The sequence below is a fragment of the Stomoxys calcitrans genome, chromosome 4 (genome assembly GCF_963082655.1).
Source record: "Stomoxys calcitrans chromosome 4, idStoCalc2.1, whole genome shotgun sequence".
Classification (NCBI taxonomy): Eukaryota; Metazoa; Arthropoda; class Insecta; order Diptera; family Muscidae; genus Stomoxys; species Stomoxys calcitrans.
Window position 1 is genome coordinate 27,429,633 of NC_081555.1, and position 23,633 is coordinate 27,453,265.

Below are 23,633 nucleotides of genomic sequence, written 5' to 3' on the forward strand. Positions count from 1 at the left end.
GGACCAAATTAAAGAAACATGTCAAAGGGCCTAAGACAACTCACTGTCTCAAATTTCAGCGAAATCGGACCATAAATGTGGCTTTTATGGGCCTTAGACCCTAAATCGGAGGATCGGTCTATATGGCAGCTATATCCAAATCTGGACCGATCTGAGCCAAATTGACAAAGGATGTTGAAGGGCCTAACACAACTCACTGTCCCAAATTTCAGCAAAATCGGATAATAAATGTGGCTTTTATGGGCCTAAGACCCTAAATCGGCGGATCGGTCTATATGGGGGCTATATCAAGATATAGTCCGATATAGCCCATCTTCGAACTTAACCTGCTTATGGACAAAAAAAGAATCTGTGTAAAATTTCAGCTCAATATCTCTATTTTTAAAGACTGCAGCGTGATTTCAACAGACAGACGGACAGACGGACGGACATGGCTAGATTGTCTTCGATTTTTACGCTGATCAAGAATATATATACTTTATAGGGTCGGAAATGGATATTTCGATGTGTTGCAAACGGAATGACAAAATTAATATACCCCCATCCTTCGGTGGTGGGTATAAAAAAGACAGATAATTACAAACTTAAAAAAAAGACGAATAATTACAAACTGCATTCAAATCGGATAACTAAAATTTGGCTGCTAATTGATTAAGTCTTCTCATATTAGGAAGGAAACCACTTCTTTCTCTCGCTTATGTTCCAGACCAGAAGACCAGACCATTCGGAATAAAGTCCACTTTTATCTCGCTCTCCGTTTTTCTTTGCATTTTTTCTGTTCTATGGTCTCCTGAGGTCTCCTAGTAAATCGGCTGTTAATCGAAGTTGCTAGTTGCGAGTCCTCCAACCCATTCTAACCTAACCGTGGATATCTCAAAAACTCTCTTTTACTACTCCTCCTATCATCAACACTGGTCTAACGATGCCTGTATACATTCAAAGGATCATCTTTGGGCTAACTCTACACTTCCTTACGAACATTCTCTGGAGAAGAAGAGGTTGTTATAGTTGCGTGTCCCCCAGGTGCAGAAAGGTGCTGTCCTTCGATTCCGAAGATGTTTTAACAGGCATTGTGACTTGGAGATGTTGGAAACCAAGCAACGGTTCTGATTGATTTTGACTTGGCAAAATCCAGGCTTATCTTACTTCATCTCAAATGTGGACATAAACCTCCCCGCGGTGTCACCTGAATAGCTAACTTTAATAACCGTTGACAGCCGGTTGTACGCACCGGATTGACCCGATGGAATCCTCATCGGCACCTCAGTGTACGTGTTCGTCTTTTTTCGTCATGGGAGAGGCAAATCCCGGAGTGCCTTCTCCACACGCTTCTGGTCCGTGCCGGGATTGAAAAGAACCCCGGACCCTGGTTCTGTTCGGTTGACCAGAACCGCCTACATCATCGGTCGGTGTCGGTGAGGTGTAAGCGGTGCATGGAGTGCGTACATTTCCGATCTTGCTCTAGCCTAACTTCACTACGGGAGTATAGTCATACTGGCTATGTCGCAAGGTGCTGTACGAACATGGCCAGCGGTGGATCACAAGCGCCGGCGTCGTCGCCTTCGTCGTCCTCGTCGTCGGACTATGTGACCCCCCCGACCTCTCCCGTACGGCAATTTACGCAACGGCAGCATCCTAGCCCTAATATTGCCAGGCCAGTGCCGGGAGTCACAAGCGCCGGCGTCGGCGCCTTCGGCGTCCTCGTCGTCGGACTATGTGACCCCCCCGACCTCTCCCGTACGGCAATTCACGCAACGGCAGCATCCTAGCCCTAATATTGCCAGGCCAGTGCCGGGAAGTGTATCGTTCTTGCAGTTAAACTGCAACGGACTGCGTGGCAAGATCGATGAGATCGTGGACTTTATGAGTCGGAAGGGCATATTGGTTGCAGCGATCCAGGAGACAAAGCTGACCAACACCTGCAGCTTGCACAGTTGTCACGGTTACAATGTGCTAGGTAAGGATCGCTCAAGGAATGGTGGTGGGGGATTAGCCTTCGTTATACACCATTCCGTGCAGTATAGACCTATCTCGCCTGCGCTTGACGCTAGTGACCCCTACATGGAATGTATGGGAATAGCAGTCAGGTCTGGTACTGCCGAGATAGAGATATACAACGTGTATATACCGCCGTAGCTGTGTCCCGATTAATGGCCAGGCTTACAACCCCGACATAAGTGGGTTGCTAACGGGCCATAATCGTCTGGTTCTAGGGGACTTCAATGCGCATCACACGTCATGGCATTCTCCCCTAGATAACGACCAGCGTGGCAGAGCAGATAGATAGCTCCATGAGGATGCCCCCACTAGGATTACGAGGAGGTGCAGCTGCTCGCCAGACATCTCAATTGCATCCCCTGATCTCCTGAGTGACGTATCCTGGCAAGCCGTCATCTCTTTGGGGTCAGACCACCTCCCCATAATTCTCACCATCGACCGACCACCCGACTTCATAACCTCTGAGCGCCGGACGTTTATCAATTTTAAGAGGGCCGATTTGACTGGCTTCAGAGAGTATACCAATCGCCGCTTCAGTGAACTGCCACCCTCTTCTGATGTGCTTGTGGCCGAGAGGAAATTCCGAGACATCATTAACGCAGCAGCCGCTCGCTTTATACCAGCCGGTCGAATACCCCACGTGCGACCCAATTTCCCGGCGCAAGCAGTGGTACGACGAGAACCCCCAGAATCAGCGAGCTGAATCTGGAAATAAACAGGGTAGTCAACGAACATAAGCGGAATTTGTGGCTGGAACACTTGGAGCAATGTAACTTAGGCACCGGTGCAGGCAAACTGTGGGCCACTGTTAAGTCACTATCGAACCCCGGTAGACGGGATGACAGAACCTCAGTCACTTTTGGCAAGATAACCGTGACTGATCCGAAGAGATGCGCCAGGTTGTTCAACCGTCAATTTAGTGTGCATCCCGAGAGAGACAGGGCAAGGAGGAGAGCCATTCGCCGTATTCGTGGTCTCCGAGCCGATGAACAGCCATCACAATTTACCGTGGGCGAAGTTACGAATGTCTTCTGTGGCGCCAAATCTTGTAAGGCGTTGGGCCCCGACGGAATCTCTACATTGATGTTGAAGAATCTGGATTCACCTGGCGTTGAGTACGTTGAAGTTCAATTCTGTCAAATCGGATGATAATTGCACCCTCTAGAGGCTCAAGAAGTCAAGATCCCAGATCGGTTTACATGGCAGCTATATCAGGTTATGTACCGATTTGCGCCATACCTTAGCACAGTTATTGGAAGTCATAATAAAACACATCATGCAAAATTTTAGCCAAATCAGATTAGAATTGCGCCCTCTAGCGGCGCAAATCAAGACCCAAGATCGTTATATATGGTACCTATACCAGTTTATAGACCGATTTGGACCATACTTCGTACAAAGGTTGGATGTGAAACAAAAACACCACGTGCAAAATTACAGCCACATCGGATAAGAATTGCGTCTTCTAAAAGCTCAAGAAGTCAAGACCCAAGATCGGTTTATATGGCAGCTATATCAGGTTATGAACCATGCTTAGCACAATTGATGGAAGTGATATCAAAACACTACGTGCGAAATTTTAGTCAAATCGGACGAGAATTGCGCCCTCTAGAGGCTCAAGAAGTTAAGACCCAAGATCGGTTTATATGGCTGCTATATCAAAATATATACCGATTTGGCCCATTTACAATCGCAACCAACCTACACTAAAGAAAATTTCAAGCGCATAGCTTTATTCCTTCAAAAGTTAGAGTGCTTCGACAGACAGACGGACGGGCAGACGAACGGTCGGACAGACGGACAGGCGGACGGACATGGCTAGGTCGACTTAAAATGTCACGACGATCAAGAATATATGTACTTTATGGGGTCTTAGATGCATATTTCGAGGTGTTACAAACAGAATGACGAAATTAGTATACACCCATCTTATGGTGGAGGGTATTAAAATGCAATGTGGCGTATGGACAAAGTTCCGAAAATATCGATCTCCCCACTTTACTTTTTGAGGGCACAAAAGGAGTTTTTTCATTGCCTAAGACAACAGAAACATGAAACCAACGCACAACATAAAAAGTAGGTTGACCGGGGAAAAAATTCTAATGGACAACCTATACAGGCATCAACAGAACTCCTAAAAAACAAGAGGATTAAGTGCCTAGAGTGAATTAAGACACAAAATAAGGTATTCACCCAATATCCCGTGTCTTCTCCTCTCAATTCAAGGGGTCGTGACACAAAAGTTGAGAAATCTCAGACCACATCTCATTCGCGCAATGTTCGTAAAAGGCGTTCGCACTACCGAGAAGGTCGCACATTGGAGGGCTCACTTAGTCCGAGGCATGATCAACGATCCATTCCTATACCGACCTCCTTCTTACTTCCTTTAAGTAGTAGCCTCGTTTTCTCGCGATCGGGTCCCCCCATAGGATTTTCGTCGTCCTGCCGACCGTTTCGCTGTTCCACAGTGTTTCATGAGCATTTGTCGCCCACGCCCTTAACTCGGACTGTGTCGAAGCGAAAGACTTCGGGTTAACCAAGTGTATTGACGGCAGTTCTCTGGCATTAACCGCCAAATAATCTTCCCTTTGATTCTTCTTTACAAGCGATGCAGATTTTGCCATCCTCAGAGAAGGCGAAAATCTCCTTCTTACTCAGCAAGACTTTTCGTGACCTTATCGTCCTGGTTGTTATTGCTCTTATGGCAATTTTACTAGCCGTTAAGATGCTCACGCTCGACGGACAGTAAAACTGGCATAAGGGCAATAACAACCAGGACGGTAAGTGAGAATGATCGAAAACTGGCCGTGTAGATACCAGGGTCTGGCTGTGTTCATGGCTTGTTTCTCGCATAGGATTTTCAGAAGGACGATAGGACCAACCCAAATTCCACACTTCCAAAATAATCAAGAAATCATTCAGTAATTCAATTTAAATTGCCTTTACTATGTCTTTTCGAGTAAAAGAATTACGAATATAATTTCCAACCAATTGAATTATGTTTCAAACTGACTTTTCGTTATGAACATGTCTGGGCTAAACATAAAATACATACCTAACATAACTTTTCAACTTTCCTCAATATAAGATAAAATACAACACTGGTGTCATAAATGTGTACTACTTTCTTTCATATTCGAATACATATGGTTTTCGAACTCTTATTGCCTTGTATGCCAAAAACACCAACTGTTATACTGTTCGAAATTCTGTGTAACAGTGTTATATAACACTATTTCGAATACATATAACCACACTACAACCCTGTGCATATTCATTTCATTCTTCTTTTTGTTTTCCTTTTCGTTTTTTTCTGCTTGGTCAATGTAACATGTTTTCTTCTTGTTTTTTTTTTTAGGGTGAGTGGTGAATGAATATGTTGGAATATACCCTCTTTGACCGATAAGACGAAAAAAACTGCGCCGGTCCGGCTGTAAAAAATTGGGAATTCCATTAAGGGTTGATTGTGCGTTTCGAAGACACAGGGTTTTCGAAATTGGTTAAGGGAGAGCGCTCTCGCTCTCTCAAACAACTCTCTTTGGCACCATGTCCGTAATATTTGTACTCACATCAAGTTGAGGGGGGAAGGAAAGACAATTTGGAAGAAAGCCACAAAAGCAGAGTGAAACACAATAACAAGTGTTTGTATACGAAAGAGACCAAAGGACGACAAAGTCATGCCATGTTCCCAAGAAGCATTAGAGAGGAGTTGAAAAAAACGGATATGTGCAGGCTCTCCTTCTCACCAGGCAAAATGGGAGAAATTTCGAGACTCGAATAATGGCCATAATACAAATGAAATTATTGGCATCGAAAAAGAAAATAAAATAAGCAGGGTTGTAATAAAAGGGCATAAAATAGGTGTTTTGGATTTTATAAATTATAATTTTAATATCAATAAAGATAAAATACCAAAGGAAAAGAAGATAGTTTTTCTGCAGTTTACCGTTAATATTTTCTAATAAGAATTTATAACTACTTGTCGTCGTTTTAGTAGCGAAGGCAAGTGTTGCCAGAGTGTATGAAATTAATTTCCTTGAAAATGTATATAAAAACTCCTCTTATTACTTGTGAGTTAGTATTTTCTCGCTTATATTGTAGAATTTTGGTAATTTTATTACAAACGTTTAGTCTACATTTAAAGATAACCTCAAAGTTAAATATTTTGTTAATAGATTGTTGGAACAGATTTTCTAAGGTTCGGATATCGGATGGCTCTATCACATTTTGTTCAATTTATCACAACTAAAGGCCTAAATAGACGTTGAGGAGCGTAGCGTTGAAAAATTAAACCCTGCAAACAATTGTTAAAAAAGCAACTCGCAAAAGTTAAATAATTTTTAACTTTGAAGACTAAGAACACTACTTCCCATGTGGCAATACAGAATGACGCTCGCCTTCAAGCGTCAAAATTGAAAAATGTTTAACTTTACGCGTTGCTTTGAGTAATTTGTGTGCCGAGTTGAATTTTTGCAACGCGACTCTTAAAAAACAGAGCTCAACGCGCTCATTCTGTTTTGGCCTTGGTAGTGCAACGACAGGTTCCCCTTAGCGCTGGGGTAAGACAGGGGAGGGCTGGTTTCAACTTATCTTAATTAGTATGAGATAACTAATGCTAGGGTTTACAGCATAGCTAGGAGATCGTATGTTGGTATGTTGTTCTTATACCGAATTTATTGCGAAAAAGCCACTATGATATAAATACCACGCTCGATAACCACGCTCGACAACCCTGTCTTTTAGCTGTACTTTTCCCAATGCATGTGTCCTTGTGTAATGGCAGATTTTTTTTCTACACAATTACACTACTCCCATGGTATACACATGATTCAGTGCATCTGTTGAAAGCTGTATTGATGGCAATCTCTGGCTTTCCTTTTCCATTTGCGGTCCCTCCCCCTTGCGGTTTTAAGCTTGCGGCGGCCTTCTTGGTAATTGCACCCTATTATTAGTATTCGACAGTCATATTCCTACTCTACTCTCGAATAATTTTCATTGGAGTTCCACATTGTCCCGATTGGTCTTCTTTTGGTTTTGGGCAGAACTTTTGAGACGGGTTTGGGCCTGTGATGGCTCTCTAGGTACTTGCATCCTATTTTTAATATCATATTCATACTCTACACCCGAAAACCTTTCATTTGAGTTGCATATTGTCCCGATAGGTTCACTTTTGATTTTGGGCTCTACTTTTGGGACGGCCCCTTTGGTACTTGAACTCAGTTTTTAATATAAACTTTTGATTTGTGGGGTTGCTGTTGGGGTAAGGAGGAAGGTCCGCCCCGATTTTCGGGCGTAGGGGTACAAAATTAGGGTACAAAAAAGTTAGAATTTAAAAAACCCAAAAACCATCGCCCATCATATATTTCAAAGTTGTACCTACATGCAAATTTCAGATCTCTAGCTCCATTGGAACAGGAAGTACAAAATGGTACCAATATTGGTACCAAAATGTACGAATTGTAAAAAGATCAAAGTCCCCAATTTTATTTTTTGTTGTTGTACCTGCATGCCAAATTTCAGACCTCTAGCTCCACCTGCACAGAAAGTACCAAATTGTACCAATTTTGGTACCAAAATTTACGAATTTTATATAGGTAATTTTGTCACTCACCATATATTTCCTAGTTGTACCTACATGCCAAATTTCAGACCTCTAGCTCCATCTGTAAAGAAAGTACCAAATGGTACCAATTGCTGTACTAAACGTAAGTTTCCTCTCGTTACCAGTACTATTTTTCCATTTGTTCTTTTCAACCTCATCCTTTTGCACCAGAAGTCTTTTAAGTAAAATTTCTAAATTCTACCTCTATCCATCCGCCCTGTACAAAGATCACCTCTATTCGTACCTTTTTTGTACTTTTTTTGGTTCCTAAATGTACTAATTTCCATAAACACTTACAGTCACCCAATTAAGGTTGCCTTGGTGTACCGAAGCTCCAAACTTCAGAGCTGTAGTTCAATTAACATAGAAAGTACCAAATAGTACCAATTGCGGTACTAAACTTACTATTTATCCCACTTCGCGTACGATTTTCTAATTTTTTTTAGTAACATTATTTTTTCTTGACGCTCCTTAATTTGAGCTCAAGAACATAATTCTAGCCGTTTCAGTTCGCGCTGGGCAAATATATACGAATATCACCAAATCCAGCCTTATCCCCTGCCTATGACCCAAGATCAACATTTGTGCAAAATTTCATGATTCTAGCTTTTTGGGCTGGGCGATGATCAGTCAGCCAGCAATCAATCAGTCACGCAATACTTTTATATATATAGATTAAGAACGTAGGCTTTAAATATTTCGTAATTAAAATTTACATATTTACGAATTTATGAATTCTCATTGCAGTACTCATATTCTACAACATTTAGTACTTCACCTCAAACAATAATGTCAAACCCAAACTGTCATATGGCAACACCATCAACTGGCCACAGGGTTGCATTTTATCGTACCTTTTTCAACAACTACCAAATTCTCATATCCTCTATGCACTTTCGAACTTAATATTGGTCTTCGAAATTCCTATTGGAGTGTATGTTGGCACAATGGTACACTTTTTCTTGCGCTCTCTCTCTCTCTTCAATGCTTCTTCTTCTTCTCCTTCGTTCTTTTGGCTTATTCGCCATTCGAAAAAGACTCGTAAAGGTTAATGATGAGTGCAAAATTTTTCCATACACCAATCGGATTTTGTAGACGCATCTAGGCGCATACACATCGAGAGAGTTTGCTGAATTGTAAAATTGAACCCAAAAAGCCAACAAAAGAAGAAAATAAATTGGAAAAAAAGAAAATCCAAATTGAAAATTGTGTGTTTCTTTGTGTGAGATTTTCCATGCAATTCATGGGCGGAGAATACTAAGCGAAAAGCAAAAAATCAAGCAAAATTGAAATAGCCAAAGAAGAAAGAAAATCGGAATAGTTGAAATTACCACAAAAGAAGAAGAAGAATTATTGGAAAAAAATCTAACTCAAGTGCTTAATTAAGGAGTATTTTTTTGTGTGTGCGAGAGAGTGTGAGTGGGGCAAGAGTGGGACACCCTAAGCTCCTACCCACCTACCTACCTACATTATAACCACAAGCGACAGCCATACCAACACCAGCTCATCGCCAGCAACTACGACTAGTGTTGAGGGGAGCAAGCGTCGTTGTCCTATACGTCTTAACTGGAAAGTAAAGTGAAGTTTTGCTATTTTTCCCCTAATATTTTTTAAAAGGGGTGTGCCACGCAAAAAAAATATAAAGAAATAGTAGAAAAAGAAATTGCTGAGGATTTTGTGCTAAAAATTGTTTAAAGTAAATTTGCAAATTCGCTGAGATTTTCTTTTCTCAAATACAGATACGTAAACAGTGTTGGCAACTTTTCGTGAGATACCAAAAAAAAAACCCCGAATATTTTTACACTCGAACGGTGAAAAATAGAAACAAGTGAAACATTTACGTCATATGTATTGAGTTGCTTGCGAAGAAAAGGAAAGTTTAAACCGATTTCAATTGCTAACGCACAGACTTTGCTGGCAAGGATTTGTGGAAAAATCACCAAAAAATCTTGAAACTCTTTTCAAAACACACATCAACTACATTTGGATCTAAGAATGTCGAGGATACTAGCATGGGGCCTAATGGCTTTAGTGGCCATCACAGCGACGTCACAGGTACAGGTAAGTCTGTGTGCGAGAGTGTGTTGATGAGTTTTTTAGGGCCCACCCTGGCCTAATGTACTTTGTACAAAATTCTTGTGACTCATTTCATTAAAAACCCTGAAGAAAAAACTTTTTCTGATTAGACTTATTTTCTGTTTTCGGTTTTTTTTTGTTGGTGGGGTGCATGAGTATGAGAGTTGTTGTTGTTGTTGTTTTCTCCGTCAAGAGCTCGCAAGGCCTCCCTGCCTACCCTGTCAGCTGCAAACAATACCTGCGTGTCCTTTTTTAGGTGCTTTTCGTTTACTGCTGCCACTGCTGCCTTTTGCTGTTATTATTCTTGTTGTTGTTGGGGGTTTCGGTTTTTCTTCTTTGGCAATGCTTGTTTTTCTATTGCGGTGGCCACAAGCAAGACAAAAATAAGAAGCAGCATCAGCAGCAGCAGCAAAAGCAGTCGAAAGGAAAAATAAGCAAAATGTTCGTTGTATTTTTCGGTTTTGTATTTTTTCGAGTATGTATGTGTTGAGGGTGGTGCGGCGGCCAAAGGGAAATGCGTAAAGCATGGTGGTGCCATAATCGTTGGCATTAAATTCAACTCAGGGGAGAAAGAGGGCCTTAAAGTCGGGCAAGGGGGGTTAGCCACTACACAAAAACACATTTATTTACCATTGACTAGAGGGGTCTGCTAAGCTCCCCCCTCTCTTTCGTTCTCGCTGCCTCTCTCTCCCTCAACATATATAACAGTAATAATTATTATGTATTATTATTATTAGTATTTCCATTTTATTATCGCTTTATTGTGTTTTATGACGAAATTCTTATCGATTTTTCCTTTTCTTAGTATGCCTAAGAGTGTATGCGTGTGTGTGTGTGTGGTTTTCTATCCTACGGCCACAAAGCCAGACAGAAAAGTTTTTTTTTTTATATGCTTAGTAGCCATTATCCTTGCCACGCATGGGGTGATTGGTTTATTCAAATTGGAAATTTCTTAACTCAGTACTAAGCACAGCCCCATACGCCAAATCCCAAACCTCAGCAATCATCACCCACCCTGCCTAGAGAGGAGCATAATAGAAATCGATTGAGAAAATTGTTTCTTCGTCATGATAGTTACCATAAGGATATGGGCCGACACGACCAATGATTCATGATTTCTCATTGTTGGTCAGCTATGCAGCTTTCGTCTAAATGACTTCAGACAATTTGCCTTTAACGTAGGGGTAAATGGAGTGCTGTGGCCGATAATTGCAATCTAATGGTAGTAGGTCAGTTTTTTTGGTCAGCAATTGTGTGTGTTGACATATTTGGACCTTGTACTTGATTGACTACGAAATTAGAAAAATAATGGGGTAGAACTTTTAACCGTAACCAAAGATGAAAAGAATTTTTTTTCTTTTGGTCTGATGGCCAACGAAATTGAAAAAGAAACATAAAGGGAAAAGGCAAAATACACTTGGAGTTGGCAGTTTTAGGCAATTGCTTAGGGAGCCCTTTAGGAAAAGGGATAAGCAAACCACAAAATGAAAATTATTGAGCTGAAACAAGAAAGGGATGTCGCCTATGCATCTTAAAATGTCACATAATCAAAAATATAGGGTGATTTTTTTTGGCTATATCTTTGACGGAGGCCAACGTAGCGCTGAGGTTAGCATATGATGCTGAACGCCTGGGTTTGAATCCTGGCGAGATCATTAGAAAAATTTTTCAGCGGTGGTTTTCCTCTCCTAATGCTGGCTACATTTGTGAGGTACTATGTCACGTAAAATTCTCTCCGAAAAGGTGTCGCATTGCTGCACGCCGTTCGGACTCGGCTTCAAAAAGGAAGCCCCTTATCATTGAGCTTAAACTTGAAGCGGAAAAGATTTTCCGCGGTGGTTTTTCCCTCCCAATGCTGGCAACATTTGTGAGGAACTATGCCATGTAAAACTTCTCTCCAAAGAGGTGTCGCTCTGCGGCACGCCGTTCGGACTCGGCTATAAACAGGAGGCCCCTTATTATTGAGCTTAAACTTGAATCGTATTGCACTCATTGATATGTGAGAAGTTTGCCCCTGTTCCTTAGTGGAATGCTCATGGGCAAAATTTGCGTTTGCAAAATCTTTTTGGCAACACTGGTTAAAACATCTCACGCACGTTTGGTGTTTTGTTTTACTGTCGAACATCTTCAGCTTGGTCTATAATTTAACCATGAATCGTCTAACAAACAAACAACGTTTGCAAATTATTGAATTTTATCATCAAAATGCGTGCTCCGTTAAAAAAAGTTAATCGCGCGCTTCTTCCACTCCAACGAGGAAGCTCCTTTTTGGGTCAGTGGGTACGTTAATAACCAGAATGGTCGATTTTGGAGTGAAGATCAGCCAGAAGCATTGCAAGCGCTATCAATGCATGCAGAAAAAATCACAGCTTGGTGCGGTTTATGGGCTGGCGGCATCATTGGAACATACTTCTTTACACATGATGCGAATCGTAATGTAACTGTGAATGGTGCGGTTTATAGGTTGGTGGCATCATTGGAATGCACTTCTTCAAAGATGATGCGAATCGTAATGTAACTGTGAATGGTGAGCGCTACCGTGAAATGTATGCAATTTTTTTTTTGCCCAAAATGCAAGAGTTGACTTGCATGAAATGTGGTTTCAACAAGACGGTGCCACATGCCAAACAGCACGCATAACAATGAACTTATTGAGAGACGAGTTCGGTGAACATTTTATTTCACATTTGGGACCGGTCAATTGCCCGCCTAGATCGTGCGATTTAACACCTTTAGACTATTTTTTGTGGGGCTATGTTAAAGCTCATGTCTATACAGACAAGTCCGCTTCAATTGACGCATTGGAAGACATCATCATTGAAGCATTTATTCGTGAGATACCGGCCGAAATGTTGGAAATAGTATGCCAAAATTGGACTAAGCGTCCAACATTTGCATGAAATAATCATCGAACATGAAATTATATGGACCGTACTACACCTACGGGGGATGTGTAGTCAATTGCCCCAAATATACCTGTCCTAAACTGGAATTAGCTAAACTTATAATTTGTTATGTGTCACAGGACATATCCTACAGGGAATGAAAGTTTCAATTGTCATAACTTGAATTATTCTTTTGAAATGTCGCTTAATTATTGTTAAAAAATTGCTTATCCGTTAAATATATTTGCTAACTAATGTTATCTCCCTTGGAAATACTTGCAAAGTATAGACATCCTTTTTGGAACTGTCCCAGGACCTATCCTACGGTATTAGAATGGTGGCAATTCGTTACTACGAGCAACAAACCTTTATAAACGTGATGGGTTTTTTCCATATAAGGGGGCTATCACCAGCGGACATATCTCGTGACAGGTTTGGGATCTGTCCCATATCCCGTAGGGATCGATTCACATAAAAATTTCATGCATTTTTCTGAGCTTTATGCTCAACACCATAGGATAGGGGATATATTCATTTAGTGATTCCGTTTGCAACAAATCGAAATATCAATTTACGACCCTACAAAGTATATATACTTTGGATCGTCGTAAAATTTTAAGACGATTTAACGAAGTCTGTGTGTCTGTCCGTCCGTCTGTTGTAATCACTCTACAGCCTTCTAAAATTGAGCTGAAATTTGCCACAGATACGTCTTTTTGCTGAACGAAGGTTAAGTTCTTGAACGGGTTGTTTTTTAACCTTCCGACATCTGACCTAAATATGATTCAGATCGGGTTTTTTGGATATAGCTGCCATATAGACCGATCTGCCGATAGAGTGTCCGAAGCCTATAAAAGCTTTATTTTTTATCCATTTCGCTGAGCTTTGAAACAGTGAGTAGCCTTCCGACATCCTACTCAAATATGGCTCAGATCGGACCATATTTATATATAGCTGCTATATAGACCGATCTGCCGGTTAAGGGTCTATGGTCCATACAAGCTTTATTTATTACTCGATTTCGCTGAAATTTGAAACAGTGAGTTATTTTAAGCCTCCCGAAATCCGACCTCAGTATGGTTCAGATCGGACTATATTTAGATATACCTGCCATATGGGCCGATCTGCCGATAAGGGATCTGAAGCCCATAAAAGCTGCATTTATTACCCGATTTCGCTGAAATTTGAAACAGAGCGTTGTCTTAAGCCCTCCGCCATCCGAACCAAATATGGTTCAGATCGAACTCTATTTAGATATAACTGCCATATAGGCCGATATGCCGATTAGGGGTCTGTAGCCCATAAAAGCTTTATTTATTGCCCGATTTCGTTGAAAATTGAAATATTGACATCCGACCCAAATGTGAATCAGATCAGACTATACAGATATAGCTTTCACATAGACCGATCTTCCAATTTAGGGTCTTAATTCCTAAAAAAGCGGATTTCTTGCCTGATTTCGCTGAAACTGTTACTTGTATATGAGTTCTCGGGAACTGAATAAAATATGATCGAGACCAGTCGCTATTTCAATGTAACCATGCATATAATAGTGGAGTTATAATAAAATAGGATAATTATTATATCCTTGGTGGTGGGTATCCAAAATGTTTCGATTCAAAAAATGGGCTACTGCATGTCTAGCCTCCTTTGAACTGCTTCTGTACGGTGTAAAGGTCTTCTTTACTCCTGTTTTAAAGAAAGAGTCCAAAAGACCGCTTTTTCATGTTTACATCGCAATAATCCATCATTCGTTGGTCCATATTTATCTTCAGGGAAACTTTCCAACAAACAATGTGGCGTCGAAAGATATTGTCTCTGATATTCAGAAGTCCGGGATTGCTGAGGAAGTTGTGTCTGAGTCTAGAATTTATTATGGCAATCAAAAGTGTTGGTGTTTTTTAATCGCCAAGCTCTGATAATGTATCACCACTTGAATTACAATATGCGGCTTCCTGGCTTAGGGAGATATATTGGGTTGCCCAAAAAGTAATTGCGGATTTTTCATATAGTCGGCGTTGACAAATTTTTTCACAGCTTGTGACTCTGTAATTGCATTTTTTCTTCTGTCAGTTATCAGCTGTTACTTTTAGCTTGCTTTAGAAAAAAAAGTGTAAAAAAAGTATATTTGATTAAAGTTCATTCTAAGTTTTATTAAAAATGCATTTATTTTCTTTTAAAAAATCCGCAATTACTTTTTGGGCAACCCAATACTTACCTCGAAAGCATGAAAACCGAAACTAGACGACGTCAAAAGAGTTTCGTCTCATTATACTATCATCCTTTATCATCCTGAGGCCACCGTAGCACAGAGGTTAGCATGGTACTCCTATGACGCTGAACGCCTGTATTCGAATTCTGGTGAGAACACCCGAAAACAAAAAATGGTATGGCTGCCATGTAAAAACTTCTTCCCAAAGATGTGTCACACTGCGGCACGCCTTTCGCACTGGGCTATAAAAAGGAGGCCCCCTATCATAGCTCTTAAACTTAAATTGGCCATCACTCATTGATATGTGAGAAGTTTGCCCCCGTTCTTTATTGGAATGTTAGTGGGTAAAATTTGCATTTGTCTTCTATGCTTGGACAATCTAAATTATCTGGACCACGACTTCTTCTGAGTAGTCTTCAGCTTTTTATGGTTGTTTATCGGACTCGGCTCTGGCCGTGATATTGTAAACCTCCTCAGAGAAGGAGTGCTCCATGGAGACAATCCAATCCTGAACCTCATCGATTAAATTTTCCAAACATGTTGTCACATCTAAAACCTCCTCCCTTAGAGTCTAAACCCAATCAAAGAGTCAAGAGTCAGCGTCAAGTTGATTTACATGCATTTTATAAGAGAAAGCAAAAAACCGCCGCGGCTAGAGTCACAGTTTAGCATCATGACGTTGAAATAGAAACTATTCTGTTTTGACAGCGACGCTCTCAAAGATTCTTCTCTCAGCACGTTTTGCTTTGAAAATGTTGCCATATTTTCATGAAAATTCTTTACGTTGCCTAAAATTTTCGGAGAATTTTACTAAAAAAATGGTAACCTTATATGAAAAATCTACATTTTTACAAAATTGCAGGTGTTTGTGTTAAATTTATAAAAAAAAATCCAAATTCCAAAATCCAAAACCCGACGTTGACAGCTCGGGAAAAAAATTAAATTTCATTTTTTATGTTAAATAATACAGGTCCTCGGTAGCCCCAGAAACCGAAAAAAATGCCACTTTAACCATATTTTGCGCAGGACCCTGGCTGATTTCCAGTGTTAGCTTAGAATAGTTGATATGGTTTAGGCCAGAAATGCTTTTCCGGGTTATTCATGGCTCCCTCCTAGCCCAAATGAACTTCAAGTTGCTGTAAGGCCAGAAATATACCATCAGGTTCGGGTGACATACATGTCTGAAAGCTCCTCAAGGCAACGTTTACCAAACCTTCTGCAATGAAAAGCCTAGAATCAACCTCATTATTCCAAGATTCAGGTGACCGCGAGAGTCATGTCGTATCCTATGAGCAATGCGTTTTCTTGAAAAGCCTTAACATGTCCTAAGTGGTATACTAACGTTTCATTTTGAACATGGGAGAGAGAGTGAACTTTTTCATCTTTGCGGCATCATTAATGCTATCGACCTATTCGCAGAAAAGCCTCTGGGGGCCACGTTTTGCCGCTCTTACTTGTTGGATTTGATTTGAGTTGATTTATAAGCGAATTATTTAGTACTTGTATTTTTTTTTCTCTTGCTTCGGTACACTTTCCTTAGCTTGATTCTTAGAAATAGAATTCAAAATAGATTGCATACTTTTAGGCTTAGATTTCTAAGAAATATTGTGGCTTCTTTTGGGCGCCAAGGGAAAGTAAGACAACAGCCTTGATGTGGCATCATGAACATACCGATGGATTTTTAAAATTTTCTGAGTATTTCAAGCTTAAGCAAACTGAAGCTAAATTGCTGGAGTTTTTTTTGATAAAAGCTAAAGGCTGTTATTTTTAGAGTGTAAGAAATTAAAAGTTTAGATAGGTAAAGATAAATGGCCACTATTAGAATTTTATGCTACAGATATAGGTTGTGGCATATGGCCATAACGAGGAGAGCATGCATGACGACATTAGAGGAAAAAAACAGGGCCAAAATCTATTGAAATTTTGTTATACCCTTCGTCATACAATAGCTGTTTTATATGTATATCGCCTGATCTTCATTTGTAGAGCCACTGAAAGCGCATTTATTGACCAATCTTGCCTGATCCCTTTAAAAAGCCTAATAACTTGCGAATGTTCACATCCGCTTAACTTTAGGTTATCAAAGAAATGAGAACCTTAAGTGGAACTCCTTTTGACTGCTAGTGCGAGACACACACACGGAAGGTGTCCCATAGTCTCCTCTTCTTTGATGCCCTTACAGCTTCTGCAAAAGTTGTTGCTGGTAACCTCACCTCATGTCAGCATGTTTTCCGATTAGACAGTGGCTTCTCATGACGGACACAATGACTGAGACGTCTGATCTAGCCAATGACAGCAAGCGGTAGACCTCTTCAAGTCTAGATTAGGCCACATAGTTTTGGAATACTCACAGCCCCCTCTTTGTGACCATCTATCATTCATTATCCTTCGGGCCTAGTCCTGAAAAGTTTGCCTACTGCCTACCTAGTCCTGAAAAGTTTGCCCCCTGGAATGTGTAGCGCAGTTCCTAGTCTCGCAAGCTCGTCCGCTTTACAACTCTCTGGGATATCTCTGTGGCCCGTCCCCCGAACAGGTGAATTTTGAACTGTTCAGCCATCTCGTTGAGAGATCTGCGACAGTCGAGGGTGGTTTTTGTGTTCAGAAATACGTTCTCCAGGGATTTAATGGCTGCCTGGCTGTCTGAGAAGATATTTATGCCAATCGTCGTAATGACATTATATCTTAGCCATTCCACCACTTCCTTAATTGCAAGGATCTCCGCTTGATACACACTGCAGTGGTTGGGTAACCTTTTCGATATGACCAGTTCCAGATCTTTAGAGTACACCCCAAAGCCCAAAACTTTGGTCGTTTAGTTTGGAACCATCCGTATAGAAGTCTATGTAACTTTTGTTACCAGGGATATCGTTGTTCTCATCGGTTCTATCAGAAATAGTGGTACAGTAATTTTTATCAAAAAGCGGCTCAGGTGTAATCGACACTGCCTGGAACATCGTATAATGTATAGAGGATAACATAGTGTCTGTAGCCGCCACATGACCAATGAGAAAGCTCCGCTGCAATTTGGGTAGCCACAATGTCCAGAGGCATAAGATGTAGCATTAAATTCCGTGCATCAGATGTTGTCGTTCTCAGTGCGGCTATGAAGCACAAACAAGCCATCCTTTGGATGCGGTTAAGTATTGAACAGTAGGTGGACTTTTGAAGCGCCGTCCACCAGACCACAACACCATATAGCATTATAGGACTGACAACTGCATTGTATACCCAATGCATGACGCGCTGTCTAAACTCCCAACTTTTGCCAATGGCACTCTTGCAGGTGTATAGGGCAAGAGTTGCCTTTCTTGCCCTTTCCAAAATGTTGGATTTGAAGTTCAATTTCCTGTCGGACCATGACTTGATATAGCACCAATAGCATAGCAATTCTTTTCTTTCATCCTTTGTTTGTCTGAAAAGGGATACCGGGAAAGAACTCGACCTAATGTGGAGGGTATATAAGATTCGAACTTAGCACGCTTTTACATGTTTTCAATTACAGCCGCGATTGAAATTTTAACCATTAATTGAATCAATTAATTTTTTAATTGAATCTGCAATTTTTTCAATCACAATCGTGAAATTGAAAGTTTTACAATTTTGAATTAAATAAGTAATTGAACCAATAATTTTTTTAATCGAATCCTAAAAAATGTCCAGTATGATGCTTTAGTACATTCAACTAAAGGCTATTTTATCCCCTACAATATGGGGAAGGGGATTTCAGAGACCCATAGGTCCCACATCTAAAGCAATACCATGGCTGCCGGTTCTACGTACCGCATTAACCCGATGGAGTCCTTCAACCACCAAGAGCTACCGTCTCAGTGCACATTACACTGCTACCACTACCATCAAATCTATAGAGCACCCCTACCCGACACCAGAATTTTTTGGAGAACCAGAGCGGGGACTTTTTTATACGAATGCCCATGGACCTTGGACCAAACAACGCACCTCAAGTTCATGTTACAGGAGGTAAACATCTGTGTACCAATTATGGAAATTATAACGATTTTTTAATTGGACCAATTAACAAATTAATTGAAGATTTCAAAAAATTTTAATAATTTTTTTAATTGGGTCATATTTTTGATTGAATTTGCAACTTTTTTTGATGAAAATATTTTCACTTACTTTTTCAAAAACGGTGATTGATTATTTTCGTGATTGAAGTAGTTTCAATTAAAAAATTAATTGGATCAATTAATTTCGTGAAGGAAACTGAATTTTATTTTTTTCTGTGTAGGATTTCAATATACGTTTAAACATGAGGCTAGTTGAGCCATGTTTAAGCAAAGCCTCCATATAAACCGAACTGCCGCTTTGGAGGGGATAGTTCTTAATCGAATTGGATGTTGCTTGGGGCATACAATTCTAAGTCGAATTGTATACAATTTTGTATACAGTCTTATATTTTATACCCTCCACCATAGGATGGGGGTATACTTATTTCGTCATTCTCTTTGTAACTACTCGAAATATTCATCTGAGACCCCATGAAGAATATATATTTTTGAACGTCGTGACATTTTATGTCGATCTAGCCATGTTCGTCCGTCTGTCCGTCCGTCCGTCTGTCTGTCGAAAGCACGCTTACTTTCGAAGGAGTAAAGCTAGCCACTTGAAATTTTTTACAAATACTTCTTATTAGTGTAGGTCACTTGGGATTGTATATGGGCTATATCGGTCCATGTTTTGTTATAGCTGCCATATAAACCGATCTTGGGTCTTGACTTCTTGAGCCTCTAGAGGGCGCAATTCTTATCCGATTAGAATGAAATTGTGCACAACGTGTTTTGTTATGATATCCAACAACTGTACCAAGTATGGTTCAAATCAGTTCATAACCTGATGTAGCTGCCATATTAACCGATCTTGGGTCTTGACTTCTTGAGCCTCTAGAGGGCGTAATTCTTATCTGATCGGAATAAAATTGTGCACAACGTGTTTTGCTGTGATATCCAACAACTGCGCTAAGTAAGGTTTAAATCGGTCCATAATCTGATATAGCTGTCATATAAACCGATCTTGGGTTTTTACTTCTTGAGCCTCTAGAGTGCGCAATTCTTATCCGATTGGAATGAAATTTTGCACGACGTATTTTGTTACGATATCCAACAACTGTGCCAAGTATGGTTTAAATCGGTCCATAACCTGGTATAGCTGTCATATAAACCGATCTTGGGTCTTGACTTCTTGAGCCTCTAGAGGGCGCAATTCTCGTCCGATTGGAATGAAATTTTGCACAACGTGCTTTGTTATGATATCCAATAAGTGTGCCAAGTATGGTTCAAATCGGTTTATAACCTGATATAGCTGCCATATTAACCGATCTGGGGTCTTGACTTCTTGAGCCTCTAGAGGGCGCAATTCTAATCCGATTGGAATGAAATTTTGCACAACGTATTTTGTTATGATATCCAACAACTGTTCCAAGTATGGTTCAAATCGGTCCATAACCTGACATAGCTGCCATATAAACCGATCTTGGGTCTTGACTTCTTGAGCCTCTAGAGGGCGCAGTTCCTATGCTATTGGAATGAAATTTTGCACGAAGTATTTTGTTGTGATATCTAACAACTGTGCCAAATAAGATTCAAATCGGTTTATAACCTGATATAGCTGCCATATAAACCGATCTGGGGTCTTAACTTCATGAGCCTCTAGAGGTCGCAATTATTTTCCGATTTGCCTGAAATTTTGTACAACGATTTCTCTCATGACCATCAACATACGGGTTTATTATGGTCTGAATCGGTCTACGGCCTGATACAGCTCCCATATAAATCGATCTCTCTATTTTACTTCTTGAGCCCCTAAGGGGCGCAATTCTTATTCGAATTGGCTGACATTTTACACAGGTCTCCAACATATAATTTAATTGTGGTCCTAACTGGACCATATCTTGATATCGCTCTAATAACAGAGCAAATTTTTTCTTTTATCCTTTTTATACTCACCACCGACGGATGGGGGTATATTCATTTTGTCATTCCGTTTGCAACACATCGAAATATCCATTTCCGAACCTATAAAGTATATATATATATATATTCTTGATCAGCGTAAAAATCTAAGACGATCTAGACATGTCCGTCCGTCTGTCTGTTTAAATCACGCTACAGTCTTCAAAAATAGAGATATTGAGCTGAAATTTTGCACAGGTTCTTTTTTTGTCCATAAGCAGGTTAAGTTCGGAGATGGGCTATATCGGACTATATCTTGATATAGCCCCCATATAGACCGATCCGCCGATTTAGGGTCTTAGGCCAATAAAAACCACATTTATTATCCGATTTTGCTGAAATTTAGGACAGTGAGTTGTGTTAGGCCTTTCGACATTCTTCGTCAATTTGGCCCAGATCGGTCCAGATTTGGATATAGCTGCCATATAGACCGATCTTCCGATTGAGGGTCTTATGCCCATAAAAGCCGCATTTATTATCCGATATTGCTGAAATTTGGGACAGTGAGTTGTGCTAGGCCTTTCGACATTCTTCGTTAATTTGGCCCAGATCGGTCCAGATTTGGCTTTAGCTGCCAAATAGACCGATCCTCTGATTGAGGGTCTTAGGGCCATAAAAGCCACATTCATTGTCCGATTTCGCTGAAATTTGGGATAGAGAGTTGTGTTATCCCCTTCACCATCCTTCGTCAATTTGGCTCAGATGGGTTTAGATTTGGATATAGCTGCCATATAGACCGATCCTCCGATTTAGGATCTTAGGCTCAAAAGAGCTACATTTAGTATCCGATTTTGATGAAATTTGGGACAGTGAGTTTTTTTAAGCCCTTCGACTTCCTTCGTAAATTTGGTCCATATCGGTCGAGATTCGGAATGAAAGGTAGCTTACATATATACCCGAGGTGGTGGGTATCTAAAGTTTGGCCCGGCCGAACTTAACGGCTTTTTACTTGTTTTACCTAAGAAGAGATGCCGGGAAAAGAACTCGACAAATGCCATCCATGGCGGAGGGTATATAAGATTCGGCCCGGCCGAACTTAGCATGCTCTTACTTGTTTACTTTGTTTTACTTTAAAAATGCTTTTCAACTATGATCTATTTAATTAAAATGTTTCTATCATTCTACTCAAACACCCTTTACTTATATTTACGACAATTAAAAACACAAAAATCTTAGATTAACCCCAAGGCATTTCTCATGAAGACAGTGTACCATGTATAGAATGTTAAAATATGCTTATAAGAGAGAGAGTGTATATGTGATTGTGTGTGTGTGTGGTTTAGGGAAGTCTCTAGAATTCCTAGTACAAAATTTGATGAAATTGCCAATAAATAAAGTATAACCTAAGGGGTGTTAATGTGTTTGAAGATTTTTCTTCTTAAGGAAATTCAAAAGCATACAAAATGCTTTAAACAATCATAACGGAAGGGAAGAGAAAGGAAAATAGAAAGCAAGCAAATTACTTGGGATTTATGGTTTATACTTTTTTTCTTTTGGTTTAAAAATGTTCGATATTAAAATATTTGTGGCTTAAAAGGACATGCCATTACGCATACATAAACACACACACACACACATGCAAAAGGATGGTAATAGAGATCTTACACACATACATATCATATCATTTGGGATAACTGTTTGTCTTCAATGAGGCGTCATATATGTGTATTTTGAGGTTTGAGTATAAAGCTCTACAAAAAATCCTATGTACATTACACTTAGATATTAACACAAAAAATAGAAAAACTCAAACACACTCACACCCATGTTAGTCCTTAGCAGCAGTGTCTCTGTGTGTGTATGGGTGTGTGTGTGGGGTTTAGAGTAAAACAAGCATAATAGAGTCTAATAAAACCCTTAGGCAAACTGGGAATGAAACAAACAACTCGGGCGCCTCTCCACATAAAGACTTACTCATAATACAACGAACAATGACAAAGTGAAAGAAGGCCAAAATATGGGAACAGTCGATGATATGAGAGGCTGCTGATGAAAAGAAACCCCCAGAAGTGGCAACAGACAATTTTTAAATAAGACTCTTAAGGGGTTTTTGCCACAATGGCCTAGTGGGTGAGAGTGTGTGAATGCGTATGGGTCCTGCATGTCTGCATGGCTTGGTGCCATATAAATATGAGTCAGCTACCCAGTTAGCGGAAAGAGTAGATGTTGGCGGGTGTACCAAAGGGAGAGGCAATGGTAGAATATATACCTCCTTAGCAGTACGTATGCATCTATTTGTTCTTGGCCCATTGTGCTGGTGTTATTGTTTCTAAACCACCAGATACCATATCTTAGCCTAACAATGAGCGATATGCATTCGTAATTAATGGAACAAGAATTTTCCCAGGGGTTTAGATGATGAAACCATGGATTTTGCAAGCAGGTCAACAACTAGAAATCTTTAATTTGGACCAAAAACTTTTCGAAAATGGTAAATGAAAGTTTATTCATTGTGTTTAGGTGGGCATGGGCGCCTTTAGAATTTTGTAAATAAAACAGCAGGTCCTTATCAATGAACTTAACTTGAGGAGAACAAATGTTAGCTTCAATCTCATGTCAGTCGTTTATAAAGGGTGATTTTTCAAGAGCTATAGTTTTCCAAAAAAAAAAAACATAAAATTCAGAAAAATCCAAGAAATCTTTATTTAAATCGATAATACGTTCCATATAATTTAATGTTTGAAGATTACTTGACTTACTTTAATTGGCTATGACACAACATTTGTTCCACTAGCCGAACGTAGAGTTCCTTTCCAAGCGCCTCGATCTTCTGTGCTCATTCTAAAATCTCTGACACCAAGATTCAAGGTGTCTTCCAACACTTGATCTTTCCATCGGTCTTTTGGTTGTTGTTGTTGTAGCAGTTTATTGTGTTCTATCTTTCGTCTGCT

General features: G+C 40.1%; 1 protein-coding gene across 11 annotated transcripts in view; it reads left to right on the top strand.

Moving 5' to 3' along the window:
- Positions 1–8,683: 8,683 nt before the first annotated feature.
- Positions 8,684–23,633, top strand: part of LOC106085709 (amyloid-beta-like protein) — a 484,321-nt gene continuing 469,371 nt past the window's right edge. For 10 of the 11 annotated variants that reach the window (XM_059366964.1, XM_013250073.2, XM_013250075.2 and 7 more), the window contains exon 1: positions 8,684–9,661. In XM_059366964.1, coding sequence (XP_059222947.1) covers positions 9,596–9,661 — 66 coding nt within the window. In that variant the 5' untranslated portion in view covers positions 8,684–9,595. The remainder of the gene's footprint in view (positions 9,662–23,633) is intronic. The other variant, XM_059366966.1, reaches the window with a different exon arrangement.